Source organism: Cibotium barometz, chromosome 11 (genome assembly GCF_041138505.1).
Source record: "Cibotium barometz isolate CiBa-2024 chromosome 11, ASM4113850v1, whole genome shotgun sequence".
NCBI lineage: Eukaryota > Viridiplantae > Streptophyta > Polypodiopsida > Cyatheales > Cibotiaceae > Cibotium > Cibotium barometz.
The window spans coordinates 33378886-33405514 of record NC_141056.1 but is presented as its reverse complement, the minus strand read 5'-3'; the positions used below and the strand labels follow the sequence as shown (position 1 = coordinate 33405514).

The 26629-nt window shown below is 42.0% G+C and overlaps 1 protein-coding gene across 1 annotated transcript; it reads right to left on the bottom strand.

Annotated features, from left to right (window-relative positions):
- Positions 1-4942: 4942 nt before the first annotated feature.
- Positions 4943-7987, bottom strand: LOC147634080 (pentatricopeptide repeat-containing protein At1g15510, chloroplastic-like). Its single transcript, XM_086805187.1, has 2 exons — positions 7739-7987; positions 4943-7659 (listed from the first exon to the last, which is right to left on the bottom strand). The coding sequence occupies exons 1-2, from the start codon at positions 7853-7855 to the stop codon at positions 5509-5511; spliced, it is 2268 nt and encodes a 755-aa protein (XP_086661313.1). The 5' UTR covers positions 7856-7987; the 3' UTR covers positions 4943-5508.
- Between the last annotated feature and the right edge of the window lie 18642 nt (positions 7988-26629).

The window sequence follows — 26629 nt, the reverse complement described above, 5'->3', positions numbered from 1 at the left end:
GAACTCTTTTCCCTGGTACCCAGGGCAAAACATAACCAAATTTCTAAATAGATCCTATCAATACAGTGGTTGGACGGTTGGCTAACCCATGGGACTGGATGGGGTTAGGCTGGACTGATGGATCCCTATAATAAGACCCAATTCTGTTAAGTTACGATAGTTAAAGTAAATCACGGATATGGAAAAGAATCAACGATTGTGCCTCTTAACGGGGGAAAAAGCGTTGCTCTCTATTATCCAAGTGCAAGTTCCCCCTTGATCCGGCCATGTGGCCTGCGAGTTTGGTTGAAATGAAAAAGGGTAATTTAAGGTTCTTGACTACGTTAGAATAATTTTTCCTAGAAAAATCGCCTATGCCTTCTGGGCGAGGGAAGTTTTTTCGGGTTCGATTTTGAAAGAACCGAGAGATTAGTCTCTTGTCCAGATATTCGTGGGCAAGGCCCCGAGTGCGAGACTCTGTCTTGCGCAAGAAGTGCTACTTTTGCTGCTAGCACCCCTAAATTCGTTACGCGGAGGGAGCAGGGATCTTTCACCAATAGTGGGTGTAGAACTTGGTATCAATATATGCTCCTACACACACACACACCCCACACGCGCGCGCGCACACACGAGCATACATTCATACAAAGTTGTGTACTGAGTTTCTATCAGAGCTCCGGAGATACAGGGTAGACTCAGCCATAATGAAGCCTAGCACTAAGGATCATAATAAATAGAAAGAATTATAACAACAAAAAGGTAGTTGATAGGACATATACACCACTAAAGATAGAAAGAATTAACACAATATCAACTTGGACGAAAACTTCTTTGTTAACCATCATGTTGGCCTCCTCAACCCACTAATGCTAGCAATCCTTAGCCATGTGTCCTACCTTCATGCCATAATAATGGCACATGACCTTTCTCATGGCTCCTTTGTACTTTGTTCCTCCTTTCGAGAAAAGGGTTTCTCTTCTCCCGTTGTTGATGTAGCCTTGCTTTTGTGCCTTTGCACTTGCTCCATAAGAGCCACTTATCTTGATATTTTTAAGTCAACAATGTGATGTAAGATCGAATCTCCTAAACCCAATGCAATTATAGCTAAGCCTTTTTCATCTAGTCCCACCCATGCATTCTTCAATTATTCATGTGTGGGACACTCCTCTCTCCAACTTAGTATGCCCCATAGGTTCACCCTCATTTAGCATATACTTGACTTTCACATGGCAAATATGAAAGCCATTGCACATTGAATATTTTAATGAGGTAGGATGTAGCCATGATTCTATGCAATGAATAAGGAAGGTCTAGTAATTTGAGTGTCTAATGCTAGTGTATAACCCTTTTGCAATGAGGATTAATACAATGACAAATATTAATTAGCCTAAATACTTAAAAAACCGAATCTATAAAATTTTCAAAAATGTACCCTAAATTGGATAGGGAGTTTGAGATGTCAAATGAGAGGAAAAACACATACAAGGATGTAGCAACACCCTAATTAGGATGTAGCAACACCCTAATTAGAAGTATCAACCCTCAATCGCTCAATAACTCTCTAATTAACACTAATGATGAGATCAACAAGAAACTACAAATTTTGTGCACAATATTATCATAAAGATTTGAAGGAATTTTGGTGCAAATGAGACTTCAAAAACTTCACTCCAAGAAAAACTCTATAAACCTTAAGTTTTCACCCAAACACTTAACCTTCCACAAAGAACTTATCCTAGAGTGTCTCATTACATTGCCACTATTAGTACAACCCCAATCACTCATAGGGGCTTGGAATCATGTTACTATTGGTATGTTATATAGCATACATCCGAGGCCTCTCACTAAACAACCCCAAAAACAAAACAGGTGACCAAAATCATACAAAAGCACTACAATGCACCAAGGCCCAACCATCACCTAGCGACCAAGACCCGACCATGTCGCAAAGACTCTTATTGCAAAGATGGAGGAGCAAATGTTACGTGGATATTTATAGGGTACACTCTTTATGTGCATTTGTATCATGCCTCACGGTCTCCACCATTTTGGGAAGGTATCTTTAGTTTTAAAAAAATAGAATTTCAACCTTTCTTATCAGATACTTAACTAGTTTCTTTCTTTCAACTCTTTTCATGACGTTGTGCATGATAGATACTCTCGAGGCATTACCATGGTCTCATAGACCCTAGTACTATTTTACAAGACCTTAACATGACTCTCTCTCTCTCTCTCTCTCTCTCTCTCACTCTCACACACACACACACACATGCACATTAGCTTATAAATGCTCTTCCTTATGCCTTTACTAACCTAGCATACTGTTACTTACTAAATAGGCGAACCAAAAACAACACAACTAGCAAGAATGAAAACTCAACCATAAACCAGAGAGCCACCACCCCAAGAACAGAGCAAAAGCAATTCTCTCTCATTTTGTGAGAAAATTCTTGTAGCATGCAACCGGTATTATCGTGTGACGCACAACAAAGCTTCTTTTATACCTTTATGTTAGTGAGCATGAAGCAATCCACTTGAATCTTTATTCACGAGAGAGAGAGAGAGAGAGAGCTATAGTGAGAGACTATGAAGAGTTAACATCCCAATCTACCCACTTAAGGACCCACTGCCACATGGAGGAGTATTTTCTTTTTTGCTTTCAAGAACAACTTTACAATGCAAAAACTTATTGATGACTGTTAAATGAGGATTGCCAAGTGCAAGGACAATGTAGACCAAACGCAAGGAGATATGGTGTCCTCAAAGTTGCCCATATCGAAAAGAACAATGAACTGATGTACCTTCATTGTGCCATCGACACGGCTTAGATCTTTCATCTTCCCTTCATCCTTGCCCTCCTACCTATCATCAAATACCAGTGGAAGAACTAATTCAAAGTGGGCAATAAGTGACGGCATTCACAATCAAGGGTGGAGGGGTAGGGGTAGCTTCGACGATGGACAATGTAGAGGATGGTGCTTTGGTGGCTTTCTCAGCCTACCACTTTGTACAATCTTTCGCACCATGGCCTACTTGATGGAAGAAGAAACATCAACTCTCTACCTAGGACATGTAGAGGATGGTGCTTTGTGGGCTTTCTCAGCCTACCATTTGGTACAATCTTTCTCACCATGGCCTACTTGATGGAAAAAACATCGACTCTCTACCTAGGACCATTTTTGCTCGTTTGGCTGGAGATAACCCCCAATAATGTCCTCCTTGGCCTTCTCCTCATACATCATTTTAGGCTTGGTCTCTATGTTTTTCTTCTCGCTTGAGGTGCTCTAAGACTTGATGTCCTTATTGTCTTTATTGTTATGTGCTCCTTGTTACTAGGGTTTGGGACTTGAGCTTGCATTTGTTCATCATCATCATCTCCTAATTTTAAGCTAGAGTTAGAGCCCAATCATATGACTAAGGCCCAAAATTTCACGTGAGAAATTGAATGTTTACATCCAACCCCTTGAGAACATGTTTCAACTTCTCTTCTTTCAACTTCACAACTATTGGACCATGGTAATGACCTTGTTGGAATAGGTCAACGTTGGAGGCCCATTCTGGAAGAGTTTGTCATCCTCCAAATTGGTCAGATACTAAGGTGAAAGAAACATAGCTTTGAGGTCGGATACAAACGTAACAAGTCATGCTAGTGGGGTTGGTCTAAATGAAGACCTGACCAATGACGCCACCAAGTAACGTCTTCCCTAGTAAGGTGTACAGCTACCATATGGACTTTGTCTTGAGAATCTACAATCTTAGCAATAAAATGAGTGACTGCACGATGATCACACTTACCAACATATACTTGCTGAAATTTGGTTGTGCAGGGATGAGGATGGTGGATGGGGTGGTGGAGAAATTGGGACTAGGTGCCAGTTTGGAAAGTGTTGCCATCAAACTAGTGTGTACGATTTGCCAATGTCTTCAAGTGTTGGAGTTGCATGGCTTCCCTACCGAACTTCTGTTGATACTCCAAAGCCACACGCTTTGCCTAGCACCGGTCTTCATCATCCTTGCATTTGGCTTCCTCGGCTTTCCATTCCTCAACAAGTTCCCGATGCCTTTGTTGCTCCATTAGAATAAGCATATGTTTAAAATCTAAGAAACCCTGCTCTTGAGGCTTTTTTGCTTCTTTCACCTATTTAAGCTATAACTTTAGTAGCCTATTTTTCTCCCTCAAGTCTTGAAGAAAAACTTTAGTACTTTGTAGAAGTGTTTCTTCTTTTACACACTTTCTTCTGCAATGGTACCTTCGTGGAGACTTTCTTCTACAGAGGTGCTTCTTTCTTTTTCTCTTGACACGGTGAAGTTTTTCCTAACCTCGGTTTTACCATTCACCAAATGCTCTCATTGGAGGTAGCCAAGCCAGGTCACAACCAGAAGCTCTGAGTATGCAACTAGTATATCATGTAAGGTCTTCTTTATAACTTTATGTTAGTGAGAATGAAGCAATCCACTACGATGAGATACCAAATTGGGTCCCAATCTACCCACTTCAGGGCCTCCTCCCGCAAGCATCTTTATTCCTTTGGAGATGAGATACCAAATTGGATCCCAATCTACCCACTTAAGGGCCTCCTTCCACAAGCATTAGTATTTGCTTTATTGCTTTGGAGAACGTCTTTACAATGTAGCTGGTGATGGTTTATTAAGGATTGCCAAATGCAAGGACAATGTAGAGCAAATGTCAGGTGAACCAACAATCGACTAAATACAACTTCGGAAGCCTTTATGCACACCCAGATCTCCTGAGGGAGATGCGAGAATGAAGGCTGAACGCTGAAGAAGCCTTCCGGATGTGCCTTGGACTGAAGCACAATGAAATGCCATAGATATGCATGCACAATTCAAAGACACGAGCACACACGTCTCCGCTCTTGATTTACTGCTGAATTAAGTAAGAATAAGATGATCTTTGCAAGGGACTGAAGGGCTGCTTTATATGCTCCATATGTGCTGGTCGGTTTTGCAATCATGTTGTCGGCTTGTTTAATAAGGTTGCGATTGGGTGAAAATCACATTTGTGTGTGCGCTTCACACGTGTGGGCTCGGCAGCTGTTCTGCTTCTTTTGGGCTTCTATGGCTGGCCATGCTGGCCCCTTGGTAGCACAAGGTGGCCCTTCATTGGCCACCTTTTGGTGGCCTTTGGGCTGCCATGTGCAACGCACTTAGGCTGGCTTGGGCTGGCCTAAAGCCTTGAATACCCTTGCTAACCAGTGTTTCTACATGCTAGCTTCCTATGCTAGGATGACCTACATGGACTCGTGCCTAGCATGTCCCTGGGCTAGGGCTCACAAAGGGGTCACCACGTACAACAAACAATCCTAAAAAGGTACTAAATCTGTACAAATGTAGCACTGATGATGAGCCAGTGTGTCACATGGCACCTCAGTGCATGGGTGCATGTGACAAATCCTCTAGGTTTGCATCAAACCTTAGGTTTTGCAATGTGCATTACCCCAGATCAAAAATGAATGCACACTTTTGGCAGTGTCATCCGTCCTGCCCTGGCCTCTTCCATGCTTGTTTTTACACACTCATAGCCTCAACCTTGCTTGCTTCCACCTGTAACTCAGCGCCTGCATAGATTTGAGACATCAAGGCATAAGCTGCAGCATCCTTTTCATCCAAACACATTGCATGTCTGAAGGCCTGTTTTCCAAGCTCCACATTTCCCCAATAGCTACAAGCACCCAACAAAGTATGCCATGTCACAAGGTTAGGACACAACGGAAACTTCTTGATCATTGCTAATGCCTTGTCTAATTGCCCTGCACGGCCAAGGAGATCAACCACACAAGTGTGGTGCTCAAGAGTTGGAACAATGCCATAATCTTTGCTCATGGCCTCAAAGTATGTCTGGCTCTTACTAAATAGACATGTACGACTGCATGCATTGAGAACAACGACAAAGGTAACCAGATCTGGCTTTATACCTTCTCCTATCATTCTGTCAAAGAGATGGAAAACATTCTCACTTTCACCAAGCTGGGAATATCCTGTGATTAATGCATTCCACGAGACTATGTCTCGAACTAGAAGCTTGTCAAACACTTGCTGTGCTTTGGCAAGCGAACCACATTTGGCATACATATCGACCAAGGTGTTGCCAACAACAACATCTCTTTCCAGCAACCCCTTTCTTTCAATCTCTGCATGTATTTCTCCACCCTTGTCTGTGGCTCCTATGCTGCCACAAGCTTTCAAGCTGCAAACAATTGTGACAGCATTCGGGGAGACACACTCAAGTTGCATTTGTTCAAGACACTTGAGTGCTTCTTCACCATGCCCATGTTCAGCATATCCTGCAATTAGTGCCGTCCATGAGACTATGTCTCGAACTGGAAGCTTGTCAAACACTTGCTGTGCTATGGCAAGCAAGCCACATTTGGCATACATATCAACTAAGGCGTTGCCGACAACAACGTCTCTTTCCAGCAAGCCCTTTCTTTCAATCTCCGCATGTATTTCTTGGCCCTTGTTTGTGGCTCCTATCCTGCTACAAGCTTTCAAGCTGCAAACAAATGTGACAGCATTCGGGGAGACCCCCTCAAGTTGCATCTGTTTGAAACAATTGAGGGCTTCCTCACCACACCCGCATTCAGCATAACCTGCCATTAACGTATTCCAGGAGACTACATTTCGAATTGGAAGCTTATCAAACACTTTCTTTGCTTGTGCAAGTGAGCCACATTTAGCATACATATCGACCAAGGTGCTGCCAACAAAAAGGTCTCTCTCTAGCAGCCCCTTTCTTTCAATCTCAGCATGTATCTCTTGGCCCTTGTCTGTGGCTCCTATACTACCACAAGCTTTCAAGCTGCAAATAAACGTGACAGCATTCGGTGAGACACCTTCAAGTTGCATTTGCTCAAAACACTTGAGTGCTTTCTCACCATGCCCATATTCAGCATATCCAGCGATTAATGTGGTCCACAAGACAACGTCTTGAATTGGCAGCTTGTCAAACACTTTCTGTGCTTCAGCTAGCGAGCCACATTTGGCATACATATCGACAAGAGTGCTGCCAATAAAAAGGTTTCTTTCAACAAACCCAGTTCTGGAAACTGCGGCATGTATTTTGAGGCCTCTTCCCAGATCTTTCAGCTTTGCACATGCCTTCACTACGGCCACAAAAGCATGCGCACTTGGATGTACATGATCATTTTTTTGCATTTTCTGGTACAGGTTGAGAGCATGCTGTGGCATCCCACATTTGGCATAACCAGTGATAAGGGAATTCCACAACCACTCATTCTGATACACCAGCCTGTCAAAAACCTGCTGGGCATCATGCATGCTTCCAACTTCCACCAACATCAAGACGAGGTAGTTCCCCAGTGATGTATGCGCTTCCAGCCCACCTTCGTGCATGTAGGCATACAAGCGTAGTGCATGCGCTCGGTCTCTTACCTTCCTGCAGTTTTCCAGGATGCATGCAAAGTCCTCAACAGAAGGCTGGGAAAGTAACCCTTCTTCCAATGAAGGCAGTGCTTCCTCTAAGCTAAGCATCCTCCAACCACCGTCCGTACTATTCTTCCCTCTTTCTTCTTCCTCTTGTGCTTTGTGCAATCCCCCTGGCGTAAGCCTCTCTTTGACCCAACATGGATTGTACCAGCCGTCTATCCATAGCGACTCCTGGGTAAATTTATGCTTGAAATCTGGGTCCCTTGGGCTTGTCTGTAAGGACAGAGGAGGGGGGAGTGACTAACTAATCAAGGGATAATCACCCCTTACTTAAAGCAAGAAAGGGACTTACTTTGCTCTTTCGGTTGTCCCACCACTGGGAGGGATCCCTCAGGTACTCCTTCCACGATTGTTCGGTCCGTGCTCGTGATGTCTGCATCTCGTCGTTCCGGGATGGGAAACGCAACATAGATTGAATATTGCATAATTGTTATAGCCTACATGTGTGTGTGAGGAGATCGTCGTGTGAGAGTGTCTTTTGGCTGGATACACACAGGCCTCGCCCGCCAGGAGAGCCGAAACAGAAATCTGTGAGACGTCCACCTATATTCTGACTTTCTCAAATGGGTTTTCTTCCCTCATGTAATCACTAAGAGACTTTTCCCACGGTCAAGTAAATTTGGCAAAAGTGGCTCAATTAGAATTTCACTTGAAAATTTTTGGCAACACTACTTATTTTTATTTTTATTTTTAAAGCGCAGAGTTATATTATAGAGTAAAGGAACCAATTACATGGTTACAAAAAAAAGTAATGATTTTTAAAAGAAGAAGCATAACTTCGAACTTAAGCCATATGATCCCTCAAACATGTTAGGTTCTGAATGAATTCTGTCAGTTCAATGTCTTTTCTCATAGTCTCAATCTCCTCCTTTGCTACCTGTCCATCTTTTGCCAGCATGTCTTTCTAAATCCAACTGAGCTTCAGCTTGAAAGCATGTCTTTCTAAATCCGGCTTGAGCTTTGGCTTCCTCCGTCTGCATCATTTCATCAATGTCATTCTTTGTATACTATGCTTCACATGATTTGAAGGCGGCTTTGTTCAACATTTTCATCTGCACATGCGAATCATATCTCAGACCAGGAAGCATGTTGGCATTTGTATGGTTAAATAGGCATTTACTACGATTCATCCATACATCCCATAAATATACCGACCGAATGACATTCCACACCACTGTAGAGCATTTTAATTGTTGGACTAAAGGAATTTCCTGCCAATTTAGATCACAATTCTATAGGGGTGATACACATTAGTTCAAAAAATGCGGTGCTTCTCTATTATGGGTGCTCTGTATTACATCCCCATATCCAATTTGCTTGGCTTTTGCATTTGTCCACAATGCCTTATGCATGATCAACCGTAGTAAGCAGGATTTTTTTGGTGGTATCTCTAGAGACCAGATTTTAGAAAATATAAAACCCCATTGTTTTCTATCCCACAGTAGGTTACATCTGTTATTAAGCTTACGATGCAACGGTATGCCTTGTGGAGGGAGAGGTGGGATAGGTAGAAGCTTCTGGTTTGATTTCCACAAGGATGCCTTTAATGACATGGGTCCCCTTGATTGGAGTTGGGCTATTTTTTCCCCATCCCACAGCCTTGACCTCTCTGTGATCAACCGAATATCTTGTCCAAATACCTTGAATTGATCCTTCAACTCTTGTTCAGTCAACCATCTCTGGTTCTTCCTCCACCAAAGTTGATCCCACGTGTTAATTCCCTTTTTTTTGTGTAACTTGTAAGCTTGTTTGTATGAGTTTTCCTCTGTGGGCATGTTTCCTGCTTTTCTCGTGTAACTTGATTTCTGGCTTAAATCTATTCGAGGCATACTAGATGTTTCTAACCAATGTGCTACCTTGGGCTTTTATTTTTACTCGACTCAAATACAGCAACATTTTGGGGAGCTTCTTCCATGCATGGTAGCAAGACAATATGAAATTATCCATGTTTATATTGAGAAGTATTGCCTAATCTTCCTACGGATTGAGTAGGCTTCTTACTAGCCATTTTGCAACCATTCTGTCAGCCACATCCGTGATGTTTGGAAGACCCATTCCCCTTTAATGCTTTGGAAGGGTACATACATGCCATGCAACTTTAGAAATTTTCCCAAACCATGGGAAGTTTCTCCACAGTTTCTCTAGTTGTTTGAAATCTGCATTGGACGGGTGCCAGCATGATAGAGAATAGATTGTAGTGGGGAAAAGAATGTGTTTAAGAACAACTATTCTGCCAACAAAACTATGCTGTAAGCCACTCCACTTTCTGAATTTATCCTATAGTTTTTCCATGACCCACATCCACCTCTGATGTAGATTTACTCTAAAACCCATTAGTATCCCCAGCAGTTTGAAAATCTGACCTTCCTTTAAACATTTGCATCCTTGATCTACGAGCCACGGAGCTGGCTCACTAAGCATGGTCTTGATTCCTGTTTTTTCATGGTTGATTACCAACCCTAATGCCAAACAAAAGAATTCGAGGCATTCCCAAAATGTAGAAATAGATGATTGGTCATTATGAATCAACCCATTGGTGTTATCTGCAAACAACTGAAGACATGTTTGCCCTTTATTTCCAGGTAAGGCTATACCTTTTAGCTGGCCTTTTTCCATAGCATTTTGAACCAATGCATCTGCTGCAATAGCAAATAAAAGGGGAGCTAAGGGATAACCTTACCTTATGGATCTCTTGAGAGAAAATGTTTCAGCATCCAAGATATATCTTCCCTTTATGAAACCTTTTTGCTCCACCCTTATATCCAGTCCTTAAGATGTTTGGATAATCAATTAGCTAGGGCTTTTTCATAGATTTTGTACGCACTGTTCATTATTGTAATAGGTCTCCAGTTTGAGATGCCACCTTTTGGGGCCTCTTTTGTGAACTAATTTGATGACCCCTTAATTAATGGAGAAGGGGAGGGCACCAAATTTGAGTGATTCTTTCCATACCATAAGCAAGGGAGTTAATAGGATGTCATTGAAGGTTTTGTAGAATTCTGTTGGCATTCCATCAAGTCCCAAGCTCTTGCCATTCTGCAGTGCATCAATTGCATCCTCAAGCTCTCCCGTGAGGATGAATCTTCTTCTAGAAAGACTGAGAGACACATAGGTACTGTTTTCTTTTTTATAGACAGAAATGAAGTGCATTGCTTCTTTTCTCTCTTCTGCATTTTCATCCTGTGTCCCAAAGATAGCAAAAAAATGTTCTTTGATAATCTCCATGTTCTCAGCTATTGATTCTACATGGCTACCTCTTTTATCCTTTGACATAGGAATATGATCTATGGTAGTCGTTTTCTTTAGAAGAAAGAACATTTCTCTAGAGGGTGTATCTATTTTTCCAACCCACCACTCTCTTAAGAAGAGTTTAATGTGTTGACATTGAATAAGTGTATCTCTTACTTTGATCATTTCCTCTTTAAGATCTACATGTTCTTGATTAATTTTTGTCTCCAAAATTTGAAACTCCTGATATTTTTTGGCTCTCCTATCTGTCCTGATTTTGGTGACCTCCTTCTTAATGTCTTGAAACACCCTTTGAGATTCTCTTAACTGCTTGAGACCAAGCTTTTATCAGGGATTTGTGGATAAGAAAATGATCGTGCCAGATGTCCTTTAACATCCTTCTCAATATGGGGAGTTGGAAGAGCTAAGGATCAGTGTGAAACCATCCTACTCTGACCTTTTGATCCCCTTGCGACAATGTACACAGAATCGGGTACTGGTTAGAAAGAGTGATACTATGTTGGACTTTCACTTTTACATTTAGAAAAAGGTTGCTGATACTCCTAGAAGTGCAACATCTGTCAAGCCTTGCTTTTCTTAGCTGAGTGCCCACATGACCATTGCCCCAAGTGAATTCATTATCATAGGCTAGGTCTTAAAGATCATGGATGCCTTTTAGGTCCATCCATTTGTTTCTTTCCAGGCCTCTAATTGTGTGCCCCCATGCCCAGTAAACCTATACTTACTGGACTCTACCATATTCATGTCTCCTATTAGTACTGGGTCAATGAAATGCATCGTCAAGTCCATAGTTATGGTTTTGAGGCATAAGTACCACTAGCACAGGTTGATATAATCACTAGTTTGAAGTTATTCACTTCAAGATGGACATCTATCCATTTGTTTGAGGGGTATACCTCATGGTATTTTACTAGTGGCCTCCATTGCTCTCCTACTCCTATTTACGGTTCCCCCCCTCCCAGGGAATGGTTGGAGCTGAACTAGAAATGTTTCTTAGAGATCCCATCAAGGTTTCACATTAGAGTTTGACCCATCATTTTGACTTTTTATAGGCATATTATATCATATTGTGTATTCATTTGATACATCCAATTTTTAACAATTCTAGCCCTATTTAGGTATGTAATCCTTTTGGTATTGTAGGACATAAGGGTCATGTCTCTCATGTTCTCTGATTTTTAGGAGGGGTTTTAGCAATGTCTTGGGTTCTCTTCTCTATGGAGAGGGGGGAGTTCATCCCACCTACCTCTGGGACTTCTCCTTTTAAGGGAAAGGGATTCATCTTTGGATAGTCTTGAGTTTTAGGTCTTTTGTTTAATAGCAGCTAGAGAAGGGGATTTTTTCCCTCCTGGTAGGGATTCTTCCTTAGCTTGTGAGGGGCATGCATCCAAAGTAACTAGGGAAGCATCTTGAAAGTCAATAGCCTCAACCTCTTTTTTAAGATCACTTTCATGAAATTGTGTAGAGACCTCTTCCTCCTCCTCTTTACTTGAGGCATCTATCAAGAGTGGGGAGAATCTATTTTATAGTTTCTTCACCTAGTTGTATTTCTACCAGTTTTATTTTGTCCCTATTCTCTACCTCTTCTCCCAACCATTTGAAACCCCTGCTTATCCTCTTTGGGATCAGTCTGGTTAGTTGGTGGTTGGAAAGGAGGAGAGATTTGATAGGGGAGTCTCTAATGAAGTGATCCTTAGCACCACAATGAAAACATGTGTTTGGGATATTTTTATAAACTAGAGGTTGATCCATGAGGAATCTTGGGCCTGCATTGATAGAAATGGATCTAGGAAGTTCATAGCTCAAATCAACTTCCATTATGGCCTTCAGGGGTGCCATCTCGAGTTCAAGTCAGAGTTTTCTCTCATTCCAAGTACTCTCCCTAAAGGTTCAAGTAGGAGTTTGATTAAAGAGTGGAGATGAAGGAGGAGATTGGGTAACTCTACTCATACCGAACAGAGAGTGGGTCTAGGGCCAGCCAGGGAGAATGACGAAGTCCACCAGAAGAGAGATAGGGGGGAGTTCCTGAGGATCCTCTATCTAGCTCCTAAGGCATTTAGGGTCATACTTTCTTCCTTGAACAAGAAACATAATTAGTTTTTGGGGAGGTATTGTGTGTGCTCTACTAGAATCCCTCGGGGCAAGACCCTCTAGCCTAGCGAACATTAGGGCCTTGGGGGGGGGAGCCCCCTCTTTTGAGCATTGTGATTAAGAGGGCACGTGCGAAGCAGGAGATGAATGAATGAAACCCTAACATGTCCTATTCAAAAGATGTCCATACATTGCAACAGTTTACTTTTCTCCTCACCCCCTACCCTGCCTCATCCAACTTTCCTCAAAAGTTCAACACTGTTTATAAAAATGAGCTTACAAAACCATGCAATAAATGCTATTGATTATGTTCAACTTAGCCATGGGAGGATAACGATCTGCATGCCGCTAAATACACAACTAGAGCTTTATGCACACAACCCAAACATGAACATCAGAAATCTCTAGTGCTCTCTCTCTCTCTCTCTCTCTCTCTCTCTCTCTCTCTCTCTCTCTCTCTCTCTCTCTCTCACACACACACACACACACACATGAACATCAGAAATCTCTAGTGCTCTCTCTCTCTCTCTCTCTCTCTCTCTCTCTCTCTCTCTCTCACACACACACACACACACACACACATGCTAGTGGGCTGACTCATGCTATTGATTATGTTCAACTTAGCCATGGGAGGATAACGATCTGCATGCCGCTAAATACACAACTAGAGCTTTATGCACACAACCCAAACATGAACATCAGAAATCTCTAGTGCTCTCTCTCTCTCTCTCTCTCTCTCTCTCTCTCTCTCTCACACACACACACACACACACACACACACATGAACATCAGAAATCTCTAGTGCTCGCTCTCTCTCTCTCTCTCTCTCTCTCTCTCTCTCACACACACACACACACACACACATGCTAGTGGGCTGACTCATGCTTCACATGTAGATAATTCCCAGCTTGATATTTTTCAAATCCTAGAGCAGTAAGAGCCTACCCCTCCTCTAACCTCCAAATTGCTTCCCGAACCTCTGAATTCTTGGGCCACGTGATAGCTTTGTGAAACTCTTCCTTTATATAACTACCATACATTCTCTCTTTCTCTTTGGCTCTTTTTAATTTTTTCCTTTAAAAACAAAACCAAAAAAATAAAACTAATTCTACTCGCTCTCTCTCCCCCCCTCTTTTTTCTCTCTTCCTTCTCCTCTCTTCAATTGTCATCATCATCCTAGCACTTTACAATGGAAAAAAACCATGGATTAGAACAACACATGAATCCACAATGACTAAAAACATTCACAATAGTATTATAGTACATACCTCGGAACATAGACACGAGCTGCCATGGTATTCCATTCTAGGACTCTGTGGGTATGATCAAATATCACCCAAGCATATTCAGGTCACTATTACCATCTCGATGCATTCTATTTACCAAGTCTATACCACAAGCAAAGCCTATTGTTGACATCTTGAATAAAAAGCATCTGTCATCATTTTGTCCTTGCCCAGGAAATCTACTACCCTGGATAAAAGGATAAGCTATCAGTCTTTGAAGGAACATTATCCTATCAAATCCCCTTCTAGAAATATGCTTTTTTTCACTTAGAGTTGGCTATGATTGTTCTAAACTTGTAATTATACACAGAGAAAATCAATTTAACGAAGACATGTCTATTGATATATGGGAACCTTAAACCTAATTAGAACATACCTTTGCTCTTGGACCATCGGCACCATTGTATCAAAAAATCTAGGCAACTCTTTTTCCCCAACCATGTCTAATTCCTTAACATCCTTAAACCTAATTAGAACATACCTTTGCTCTTGGACCATCGGCACCATTGTATCAAAAAATCTAGGCAACTCTTTTTCCCCAACCATGTCTAATTCCTTAACATCCTCATCCCTAATGAATGTTGATAGCAAGCGCTCTTTTGCAATGGTCATCTGGATTTTCCTAGCTCTTGCCTGCTTGTCCATATTGACCACATCATTGACCCACTACTCTGTATCATCCAAAGAAGACTTTAGAAGAATAGGTTGAATAGGATGCCTGTGCTCTCCAACTGTGCTCTCCAACATGCACCATCAACCTCATGAATTATTTATCCTTTAGCATCATATAGTACATAAAACAATTGCAAGTTTCTAGATAGTGCACGCTCTCTGCGATGGGTACATATAATCTTATTGTTCCCTTCCTCTGTCCTTGTACCACTTACTAATTTTTCACTGAGAAATCCTTTGAAGTAAGCCTTGTTAAAATGCTCTCGGTTTAAGTAGTATGAGAAGACCCCTCTTTGACATTCTAGGTGACCAGTAGAATGACTACCTTGATGTCTATCAGGACCATGCTGGTAGTATATGGTTTTGGCTTGACATACCCATCATACTTGTGTTCCATCACGTCCATTTTATTGTCATTATCTTGTGCAGGTGGTGGAAACGCAAGAACAATATTTCCATCATAAAACCTAGGTAGCTGCTCCACCCTCTCTCTCTAGTTGGGAAGCTTGTTATGTATTACCTTAGCAGGCAAGATGGCTTCTGCTATAGTAGGAAAGGGATTATACTCTTCTCAATAACGCTCTGCTTTGGGGCTTTCTTGTTCTTCACACTCAATGGGATTCGTGAGTTTTGAGGCATAGGCAATTTGACAATATCTTCTGTACTATCATCATCACTGAGAGACATACAGAAGGACGATGGCCCTACACAATCACCTTCCGTGTCCACAAATTCAAAGCTAGTACTATCACTCACCTTTACAATTGGCACGAAGGTATTTATGCTGATCTCTTTCCATAGCTTTTTCTAATCTGAAATGTTGTTCACTTTGTAATTCTTTTGTATGGCTTGTTGAAGAGATAATAAGTTCAAGATAAACAAGGAGTTCAAGGTGAATCCAATGGATCAAATGACATTGCAAAATGAGCTCTAGAATAAGAGTTATGAAGGATAAGCATGTGAACAAGCTCTAGGAGCTTTAAGAAATTATTAAAATAGAGAAAGTATAAAATTAGGGAGAAGTAGATTTTTAGAAAGCATGAAAAAGAAAATTAGTTTTTTTGGTCCTCCTGCCCATAAAGCAAGACTATGCGACGGGCATGAACTGGGTGGTCAAGGTAAACAAAGTTTTGTTTCCTTATGCCACGTGGCATGAAGGGCCCATGAAAAATGATGGATTTAAAGCAAGTGACGGGATTTTTCTTCACATGCCGGGGTGGATTTGCCAAAAAAGAAATTTCTTTTCACCACGTGGCATATGGCTCGTGTAAAGCCCCAAAATCTATACAAGATAAAGGACGATTGTCCCTCCCTCCACGTGGCGTGGGCAAAGGAGGAGGTGTTTATTCAAATCTATCTTCTATAAATATATTACTTGTAACCTGCCATGTGGAAATCAAAGGAGAGCCCCACTTGGCAAGAGAAGGAGAGATCTTTCACAGGAGAATTTTTTAAATTTTTATACGTATTTTTTACACATGCCTAAATGCATTGGGGCTCACAATTAGTTGTCACCATCAAGTCATTTGCTCATTGAATAAGTATGTGTGTGTGTGTGTGTGTGTGTAGGAGAGTTTCACATTTTTAAACTTTAAAAAAGGAACGGTTCTTTTCCACAAGCCTAGATGCATTGAGGCCCACAATTAGTTGTCATCACCATCAAGTCATTTGCTCATTGAATGAGTTTCTTATATATATAAACACACACACACACACACATTAGTGCATGTGTATGCGTGAGAGAGAGAGAGAGAGAGAGAGAGAGAGAGAGAGAGAGGACGGGTGCATGTGCATGTGTATATGTGAGGATGTTTGTATGCACATACATGGGAGATTGAGTGTGTCTCTGTAAGAGAGAGACACACACACATGCACACATACACGCATGCACATGCATAATGCACACACATGAACAACACACATACACACTTGCACATATAAGCACATGTGTATACACATGGCATGCACACCACATAGAGTACATGCACACACACTTAGATGTACACACACTCACTCACATGTACACACATGTATACACATACACTCACCTATACAAACATATGCATAGAATTGCACGTTTGTATATGCATACATGCAAATGTACACTCACCTACACAAACACACACACTTGCATGCATAGACACACATACACACACAGAGATATGCACACTTACACACACACACATACACTCAAGTTTGCACATACACATACATGCATATGCACACTTACACACACACTTACACACACACACACACACATACACTCAAGCTTGCACATACACATACATGCATATGCACACATAGATACACACATACACACACTCACATACACAAGTACACACACTCACATACACAAGTACACATGTAGACATATGTATACATACATGCATATGCACACATAGATACACACATACACACACTCACATACACAAGTACACATGTAGATATATGTATACATAGGCACACATGCATACACAATTGCATGTGTACATGCACACACTCTCACACACATATACACGTATATATGCACACACTCACACACATATACACGTATATATGCACATACATCTATATCTATACAAGAAAAGACATATATACACGTATATATGCACATACATCTATATCTGTACAAGAAAAAGCAAGGGTGCCTACCCTATAAACCTAGCCTTTACGTGGAGAAAGGAGAGGGAGAACTTTTGAAAAGAAGAAAGGAGAAGAGAAGACAGTCTTTGGAGGTTTCTTTCCCATATGTCTAGCTACATTGGGGCTCACAATTAATTATCACCATTAAGTCATTTGCTCATTGAATGAGTTTCTTTTATATATATATATATATATATATATATAATACATTAGAAAGTAAATTACCCACCCCTCCCTCCTTCTCCTCCTCCACACACACACACACACACACACGTATCTTCTAATATTATATTATATGCATGTGTAAGAGAGAGAGAATTTACCTACCTATACATACATAGATAAATACACACACACACACACATAGATAAATACATACACACACACATATCTAATATGTATGTATGTATGTATGTATAGATATGTAAGCATGTATATATATATAAATAGATATGTATGTATGTCGACGTACACCTATATGTGCATGCACACACAAGCACATGATACATGCACACATGCACACACACACCCACTCGCACTCATGGACACACGTGCATACACAGAGATATGCACACTGACATGCACACACACTCAAGCTTTCACATACACATACATGCATGTACATGCACACAAGCACATACATATACACACATACATACACTCACATTCACAAGCACATGTGTACACACATGCGTGCACATATGTATACATAGACGTAAGCTCATGCACATTTGCACATGGTACATGCACACGCTCACACACACATATGCACGTGCACGTACACACAGATAAAAAAAGATGTACATGGATATATTCACATGGTCACACACATGTACATGCACACACTCGCACATGGATACACACAAACACAAACATTGGTCACACACATGTACATGCACACACTTGCACATGGATACACACAAACACAAACAAACACAAACATTGGTCACACACATGTACATGCACACACTTGCACATGGATACACACAAACACAAACATACATACCACGTACACACACTCGCACATGGACACACACAAACACAAACATACACACCACGTACACACACTCACACCATAATCACACTAGCATATATGCACATTGGTCACACTCGCACATGGATACACACAAACACAAACATACACACCACGTACACACACTCACACCATAATCACACTAGCATATATGCACAATCAAGAGATTTGCACTACACATATGCACATGAAGTCGACATTACACAATCACGTATACGTGTGTATGTGCACACACAATCACACACATCGTGCAAGGTCCATGGGACCTCCACGAAATTATTACAAAGCTGTAAGAAACAAAAAAACAAAGCCTCCTCCCTTCATTGGAGGGAAATACAAAGCCTTCGCCCTTCATGGGAGTGATATGGAGCTTGTCGTATGGTCGCATTGTGCTATTAGGTAGCCATGATGTTTAAGAATCTTGGTGATATAAATGCCTACAACAGCAAGCTTGGCATGTGTGAGCAGATCCACCAAGTCATGATATCCTTCTAGAATGGTACTAAAGTCCTTTCTTATGTGGTCATATTGTGGGCATGTTAAAAGGACATGTTCCTCCGTCTCCACTGCTCCCAAAGTGCATACTTTGCATAGTCTTTTCTCTTTCGGGATATTGCTCCATGCTCCTTTTTCAATCTCGAGTGTGTGTGACCTAGCCCGGATAAGTGCAAGACCTCTCCTTGCATTGGCGGGAATAGGCATGCTTATGTATTTCTGAGCATTGTCTTCTTCACTTGAGTATGTGACCCAATAGTTTGGGTTGATGTGTGAGCCATAATATTCAAATTTAGCCCTTTTTTCTGATGATTGCCATTTACAGTGGAGTGCTTCCAATAGTGCTTGATGGAATGCCTTCTCATCTACTTCATCTGATGCTGCATTTAGATAGGAGTCTACCTCCCATCTTTGAAACCAGCCGTTGATGTCATGCATCCATCCTGAAGATAGCATCTTGCTTTTGTTTGTTTTCTGAGGTCTTTTACTTGCTAGCAAAGCTTTCTTCAGTAGTCTCCCCATCTGCATGGACTTGACCTTCTTTATGTACTTGAAAACCCTTTGGAGTGCTCGAAGCTCGATGGGTCTACTGCCTGTTTCAAGCATTAATATAGAGTAAGATGTGGTGGTTTTGACTCCTAGGTGTCTTCTAAGGAACGCCTTTTGCATCTTCTCAATGTCATTCCATGTTGATGGTGAGATACTTCCACCCCATACCTCTACTCCGTATAGCACAGTTTGTACGACATAAGCATCAAATAAGATATGTCTGATGTGCCATCTCCTGATGTTACTGTTGCTGCAATCATTCTCAAAGCGGTAATATTTCCCCCATCCAGCATCAATCCTTCTTTGTATGCACTGATTCCATCTGTGGTTTGCTGGAATATCAACTCCTAAATATTTAAATGAGTGCACCATTTCAATTTGCTGACCATTGTACATAATATCTGGAGCTTTGGTAGGCTGCAGTGTTTTCACTACCATTATTTTGGTTTTGTTAACATTTACTGCTGGAATATCAACTCCTAAATATTTAAATGAGTGTACCATTTCAATTTGCTGACCATTGTACATAATATCTGGAGCTTTGGTAGGCTGCAGTGTTTTCACTACCATTATTTTGGTTTTGTCAACATTTACTGCTAGACCACTTTCCTTGTAGAAATTTTGAAGCGTGTGCATCATTCGCTGCATGTTTTCTGCTGTGTATGAGAAGAACACTACATCATCTGCATATAATAGCAGTAATATTGTGTTTTCAAGAGTTTGGGGCCTTCAATCTGTTCAGCAGATGCTGTTTGCTTGATCATCTCTTCTAGCCTGTCAATGCATAAACCAAACAATGTTGGTGACAACGGGCAGCCTTGTTTAACACCCATGTTGCTGTGGAAAATGGACGACATCCCATTTGTGGCTTTAAGTTGACACACCACCTTCTCATACAATTTATTTACTGCCACTCTCATGTCGGTTGGCACCCCTAAGTGGACCATTCTCTCCCACAAGAGAGAGAGAGAGAGAGAGAGAGAGAGAGAGAGATGGGGGCTGTGTGTGTGTGTGATAGAGAGAGAGAGAGAGAGAGAGAGAGAGAGAGAGAGAGAGAGATGGCTATAGAGAGAGAACCAGATCTTTTCTAGAACCTTGGTCGCCACGCGTTGCGTGCGGGTCCAATACTACTGTAGCTAAACACAAACGCGATACTTGCGCTATCGTTCAATTTGTTCAAACTGGCTGTTCCTCGGGTCTATATGGCACGGTGCCTTAAAGAGGCCCCCCAAGTGGGATCTACGGGAGAGAGGGGCCGATTTTGGGCGGGGGTGATTTGAGCCGTCGGATCCCTGAACGTAAACTAGGGTCCGAAAGTAAACTAGGGCTGCCGCGCACATATATTAATAAAGGCCGGACACACTAGCTAGCAGAAATTATAGCCTAATGGTAAGACTATGGCCGCTCTAGCGGCACGTCGTGGGTTTAAATCATTCTTTTGCAATTTGAGACTTAGGCAAAAAAATTATAAGTCCAAACTCGGACACTGGAGTAAACTAGGCAATTTGGCAAGCCCCCGACAAAAAAAACTCGGCCTGCGAAGTAAACTAGGGATCCTACAAAAAAAAACTCGGCCTGCGAAGTAAACTAGGATCCCTAGTTTACTTTGCAGGCCGAGTTTTTTTCGGCCCTAGTTTACTTTCGGGGATCCGACGGCCCGGATCGGCTCCACCCAAAATCGGGCCCCCTCAGCCGTCGATCCCACTTGAACCCCACCGTATGATTTAGAGACGAGGGCCAGCCTTGGGTTATTGTGCCATGTGGTTGCTGTGCATGAACATTCTACGTGTGGACGAGAACGTGGACGGTGGAGCATCCATAGGTTCGAGGCAAAAAGGGCAAGGAACCCATGGATGTTTTTTTTGGGGGCACTTTTTGGTGTGAAGCACGCGTGGTTAAGACTAGGGCTTGGCTGAAAACGTTCAGTAGGTCACAGTCTTCCGTCCTCGGTTCTCTATCCTTCATTTCCACCACTGTCATGGCGGCTCCTAGCCGTGAACGCCTTGAGCGCAAGCTAGTTGGCTTCATCAACCCTACAGTAGGGACTTATGTGGTTTGCCCTCTGCAAACCTTCTATCGTTGAGGTAAGAAGGGTGTCTGTTGGATTAATTGAAATCGATGGCCTGGGCGTTTGGCTTCTTTCAGCTGTCAATGCCTGTGCAGGCCGCCATCCTCCTTTGTCCATTTGCGATGTGTGCAGGTTGCGCTTGCCATAACATAGGAGGGAGGACGCGTTTGTGGTGTAGATGACGATGGCAGGAATGAAGGTGCATGATGGCGTCAGGGTAGCTCTCTAATTTCAAAAAGAGAATAAAAACATTCCGATTTCTAAAATGAGTCTAAGGAGGCCTGCAGGGTTATGTTTGGTTTTATGTGGAGTGGATGGTGGGAGTGGCACGTTTGGGCTTGAAAGCCTATAAAAGCAAAGCAGTAGGTATTTTAGCACCCACACACATCAAGAGTGTAGATTCTGGCATAGACATGGCTTCTTCGAGTGAACCAGGCAGCATCTCAGCATACCAAAAAATGGTGGAGATCGACGGTTTGTGAAATGTTGCATGTGATAGTCTTGTTTACTTTGGTTGACAGAATAGGACTTTTAACTTTGCTGTTTGGAGCAGATAAAAAACCCATATCTCATTCTATTGCTGAACCTCTTTCTACTGTAAACTCTACTCGTCCTTCCGTGAGAAAATGCTTGCATGTTGCTTCTCCAAGGCCCTCTCCTACCAATTGCAGGGCATTAGTAATTAATGATTCTCTCAAAAACAAGGAGGATTTAGAGGAGGTTGCCACAAGGCCTATTTTGAAGATTGCCCAACTCACAGTGTAATCTGAAGGTGTCCGCTATTTTGTTGGCAAAGTGTTGTATAAACATGGATCGTTTCACAATGTTTCATATCAGTACACTCCAAAGCTATGAAGCTTGATCTCACAGACACTTTAGGTGGTTCCATTACATTGGTGTGTGATGAATCATTTTACAAGGACTTGGTGAGGATAGATGACTGCATGGAGTTATGGAATTTTATAGTCTATTTAATGAACTCATCGTCTAATGGGGGTGGTTGGGAGTTAAATTTAAGCTATGGGCCTTACACTAAATTCAAAAAAATCAAACCTTTTCATGTGGTTCCTTTGTTCTACCCTGAAACCACCATTCCTAACTTCCGCACGAAATTTTTAGAGCATGCGGAAGATGAAGTGAAGTGTAAGTAGCTAGGAATAAAACAGGAATCCTATGGCCTTGTCACGACAATTGTGCAAGAAGGGAAAAGAACTAAAACATTTAGTTCTTGGATTGTGAAAGATGGGGTTGCTATTGAGGACTATTACGATGAGGTTTTTAGCACAATTTATGTTCTCTTTCTCTTGTAGAGTGAGAAATGAAAATAATAAGGTTTATTGTTAACGTAGGTTATCTTTTGGCATACACGTGAGTATGGCTATTGCAAAGTCGTAAAATAATTTCAGAAAGGGAAAGTCTTCTACTCGTGAAGGAACGTGGGGTATTGAATATTTAAAGAGAATATTGTAAACCTCAGTAGTGGAGAAGATACTAACGTAGTGCTCTTGTGAGTAACTACCTTCTCTCCTACTTGAAGGAATGGTTGCAAATGTTCCCGTGTGAATTGAACCTAAATAGGTATAATCATTGTTAATTAAATTATTGTAGAAGTTTAATTTTGATGTTGTGCCTTTGCAACACGTTGTAGAGGTGCTGCAATTCACCAAGGTGGATAGTCTGTGTCGGTGTTCGGTGTAGACTTGACACGTGGTTTTGAACTAGCTAGACGGCTCCGAATGAGTAGTGGCTAATGGGACTATGCCCTATGTGATAAGCTAATGCCAGAACATTAGGTCGCCAGTCTACCTAAGCTAAGGGAGCTGGTCATGACATTACTAAGGTCAAATCTTAAGGAAGTTGCTCGAAGGATCTACACCTCGATGGGCTAAGCATCTGGGGTCTTCTTTTTCTCTCTCCATTGCATCAATAGCCATTCTCGTTTAAAGGCATGCGGTTGAGTCTGCTATGGGGCAATGGCTTCATTCTCAAAGAGTTTGCTCTCTAGCTCTCTTGACCTTCTCTTTCCCCCTTGACTCCTTTTCCATCCATAAGGAGGTTTGCCTATTGGTTTTGAAATGGGTCTTCTCCTTTCTTTTTCTTCCAAGTGATAGAATTAGCAAGAGGCATTGGCAGGCTTACTCTGTGCATGAGTTGTTACCTCATTACCCGGGTCCATGAGTCATGAGATCCCACCGCTTTCCTGTACAGCCCAGTACCCAGATGAGGGGCTTACTCTGTGTGCTGACCCCCCCGCCTGTGAGTTGCTTTGCCCATATTTCTTCACTTTAGTCTTATCCAACTGAATCATAAAATTTGCGATATCATTCTAGTTGGACAGTTTTACTACTCGTGTTGAGCAGCTTGGATTAAACTCCTTATATGTTTGAGGGCCATCTCTTTGCAAAAGCGTGTGCTTCTTTGCCCCTTCTCTTCTTGGAGCCTTTGTTTGTTGCATCTCTTCTTTCTTTGCCTTCTTCCTTTTCGCCCATCCTTGGAAGTTTTTGATCATTTTCTCTTTGTTTTACACTTTCGTGGCATGAGGTTTTTTCATGGCTTCCACTTGCTCGTCTTTTCCTGAGCCCAATCTTCCATGACTTCAACTCTTTTGCATGCGTCTTTCTCAAATCATCCATCTTCTCTTCTCTCTTCTTTAAATTGGCATGAGTTGTTGTTAGAGTGACATTCAGCTCATTGATCGGCATTCCGTCCCCCTTTTCCTCTTGTCACACCCTGGTTGCAGTTGTTCATGTTGGTCTTGCTTCCCTCTAGAGCTTTGATTGTTTCATCATCCTGCCTTTACTGCTCCTTGTATTCTTTCGCTTTACCTTATAATTCGTCAATCTGAGCCCTCAAGGTAGCTTCATCGTTGTCCCTTTCTTCTAGCTTTTAGTCGCCACCTAAGCATGCTCTCGTAGCTCGTCACATTGAGGATTATGTCCATTGACGACCCTTTGTAGATTACCAACTCCTTCCCTCCCACTACTTAGCAAGTTTCTTGCCATCACCCTTTAAAAGCATGAAACGCTTTATCCAGGCCTCTACCTCTGTTTTCAGTTGCTCAATTTGCACATGTAACTTCTTTTTTTTGGTAGCCTCTTCCTCGCTGTCCCGCCTCCATGCCCCTTTCACTATGTCTGCAATCCTTATTACTCCTATTAGGTGTGTTCTTGTTGGCTTTGCAGTGTCCGAATTTTCAGACCCTTCATCCGGATTCTTGTCTTGAGTCTGGAGGGGAGGGGATTGTATTTCCATTGTCAACTTCCTCAAGTATTCTCCTCGGTCTTCCGCCTTGACTAGCTCCACTTTGTCCTTGTCTACCCTGGCTTGTACTGCTCTTATAATTTTTGAGTGCTCTTCTCTAATCATGTTGATCTGGCCTTCAGCTTGGCTTACAATGGCCCTGCCCACCTTGTCCTGTAGCTGCCTGTTTTTCTGTCATATCCGGGCCAGGGCTTCTCTCATTATTATCATTTCTTCTCTTATTTCTTCATTCACCTTTTGGAGCCTTGTTATTTGCCTTTGCATCTCCTCCATATGGCCTGCCTCCAGTTTTCTTCTTCTTAGCTCCTCATGGAGTGGTTCCTGCTAAGCTTGCTTCAATGGTTTTCAGAAAAATTGTAGAGCATGGTTTAGAGGGCTCGGCTTGCGGTTGCTCGAGGTGGATGGGCTCTATGATCACAACCCCCTTCTCTTCTTGTCCGAAGAGTAGGTGTTTTGTGGTGGCGGCTTCTTGCTATGTGCAAGCACTAAGTTAAAGGGACTTCTTGTTGCTGTTCCTCAAGTTTTTGTGAGAGGATGGACTTCTCGATGCCAACAAAGTCCTCCTTGAGTTGTTTGCTGCTCTTCTCTTATGCTCTCGTCTTTCCTTTTTTCCCCTTCGTCTTTTCTCCAAACTCAAATGCTTGCTTCTTTCCAGATTGTGTTTGTCCTGAACTCCCCTCTTGTTGGGGTTTGCAATAGATTCTTTCTTAGGCTCTATCTCCTTTTTGTGGCATGTCTCCTTCTTATTTCTCTTCTCCTCTTTCCAAGAGCATGCGTGTGTTTTGAATAATGCTATTTTATACGGGGGCCAATCTTCGTCTTGGTGCTCGGGTGGCTGACTTTACCAATCTGGTATTATACAGCATCTCCACCCAAGCCACCTTTGTTCTTGCTTCTGCTGTTGCTTTCACCAATCCATATGCCTTTCTTAACATGTAGTATAGATTGTGGGTGAGATTGATAATCTCCATCACAAAGCGCATACACTTATTTCGATCCTCATTTGTCATTCTCGTGATCTTGAATTCCTTGGCCTTGCCTTCTAGAGGGCCAAATTCCTTTACAAGGTCTTCTTCATCTGTTGCCTTGATCTCGCCCTCACCTTCCATTGGTAGTTTGAATACCTCAGTCACATAGAGAGGATCAAAAACCCTCTTCTTCATCTGTTGCCTTGATCTCGCCCTCACCTTCCATTGGTAGTTTGAATACCTCAGTCACATAGAGAGGATCAAAAACCCTCTTCTCCCTTGATGAAAGCATGATGGTGTCGATTTTTTGGATTTGTTCTAGCTGCTTTGCTACCTTATAGTTATGTTGGAGCTCCTCCCAGGGCAGCTCCACGAACTCTGAGTCCCATCTTCTCCAGCCATTGTGCATGCTTATTGACCTCTTTGTACACCGTGAATGACAGGGGCTCAAACTCCAGCACTATGTGTTCTTCAGGAATGTTGGGGCTGCTTGGAAGAAGGTGAGGAAACAAACATGGTTTAGTAGGAAGAGAGTTAAGCACGCAGGAGGGTAGCTTTTCGAAAGTTGATTTGGAAACTAGGCGTTCAATGGAGAGGCATTCAGTTGTTGTCGTCGTGAGGTGCAACCTTCCTAAGGGTGACTATAATTGCTTCATATTTCATGATTGCCCCCAGATATCCCTCGTTATCCGACCATTAGTCCCTTCTGCACTATTTATAAGATTATTAATGGCTTGGCCGAGAATAGGTGATGGCGATGTGATAAGCTTCTCAACATCCATGCGCCTTTTTTTTGTGGTGGAAACTTTATTTTTTCTACCCTTGCACCATGGTGTTGCCACTAAGTTGGCTTCTTGGTATTTGTACA

Bases quoted from the DNA above. Each gene is read 5' to 3' on its own strand.
- LOC147634080 (XM_086805187.1), bottom strand. From the start codon at position 7,855: ATGTTGCGTTTCCCATCCCGGAACGACGAGATGCAGACATCACGAGCA. The intron at 7,660-7,738 runs GTAAGTCCCTTT...CTGTCCTTACAG, and splicing joins GGGACAACCGAAAGAGCAAA to ACAAGCCCAAGGGACCCAGA.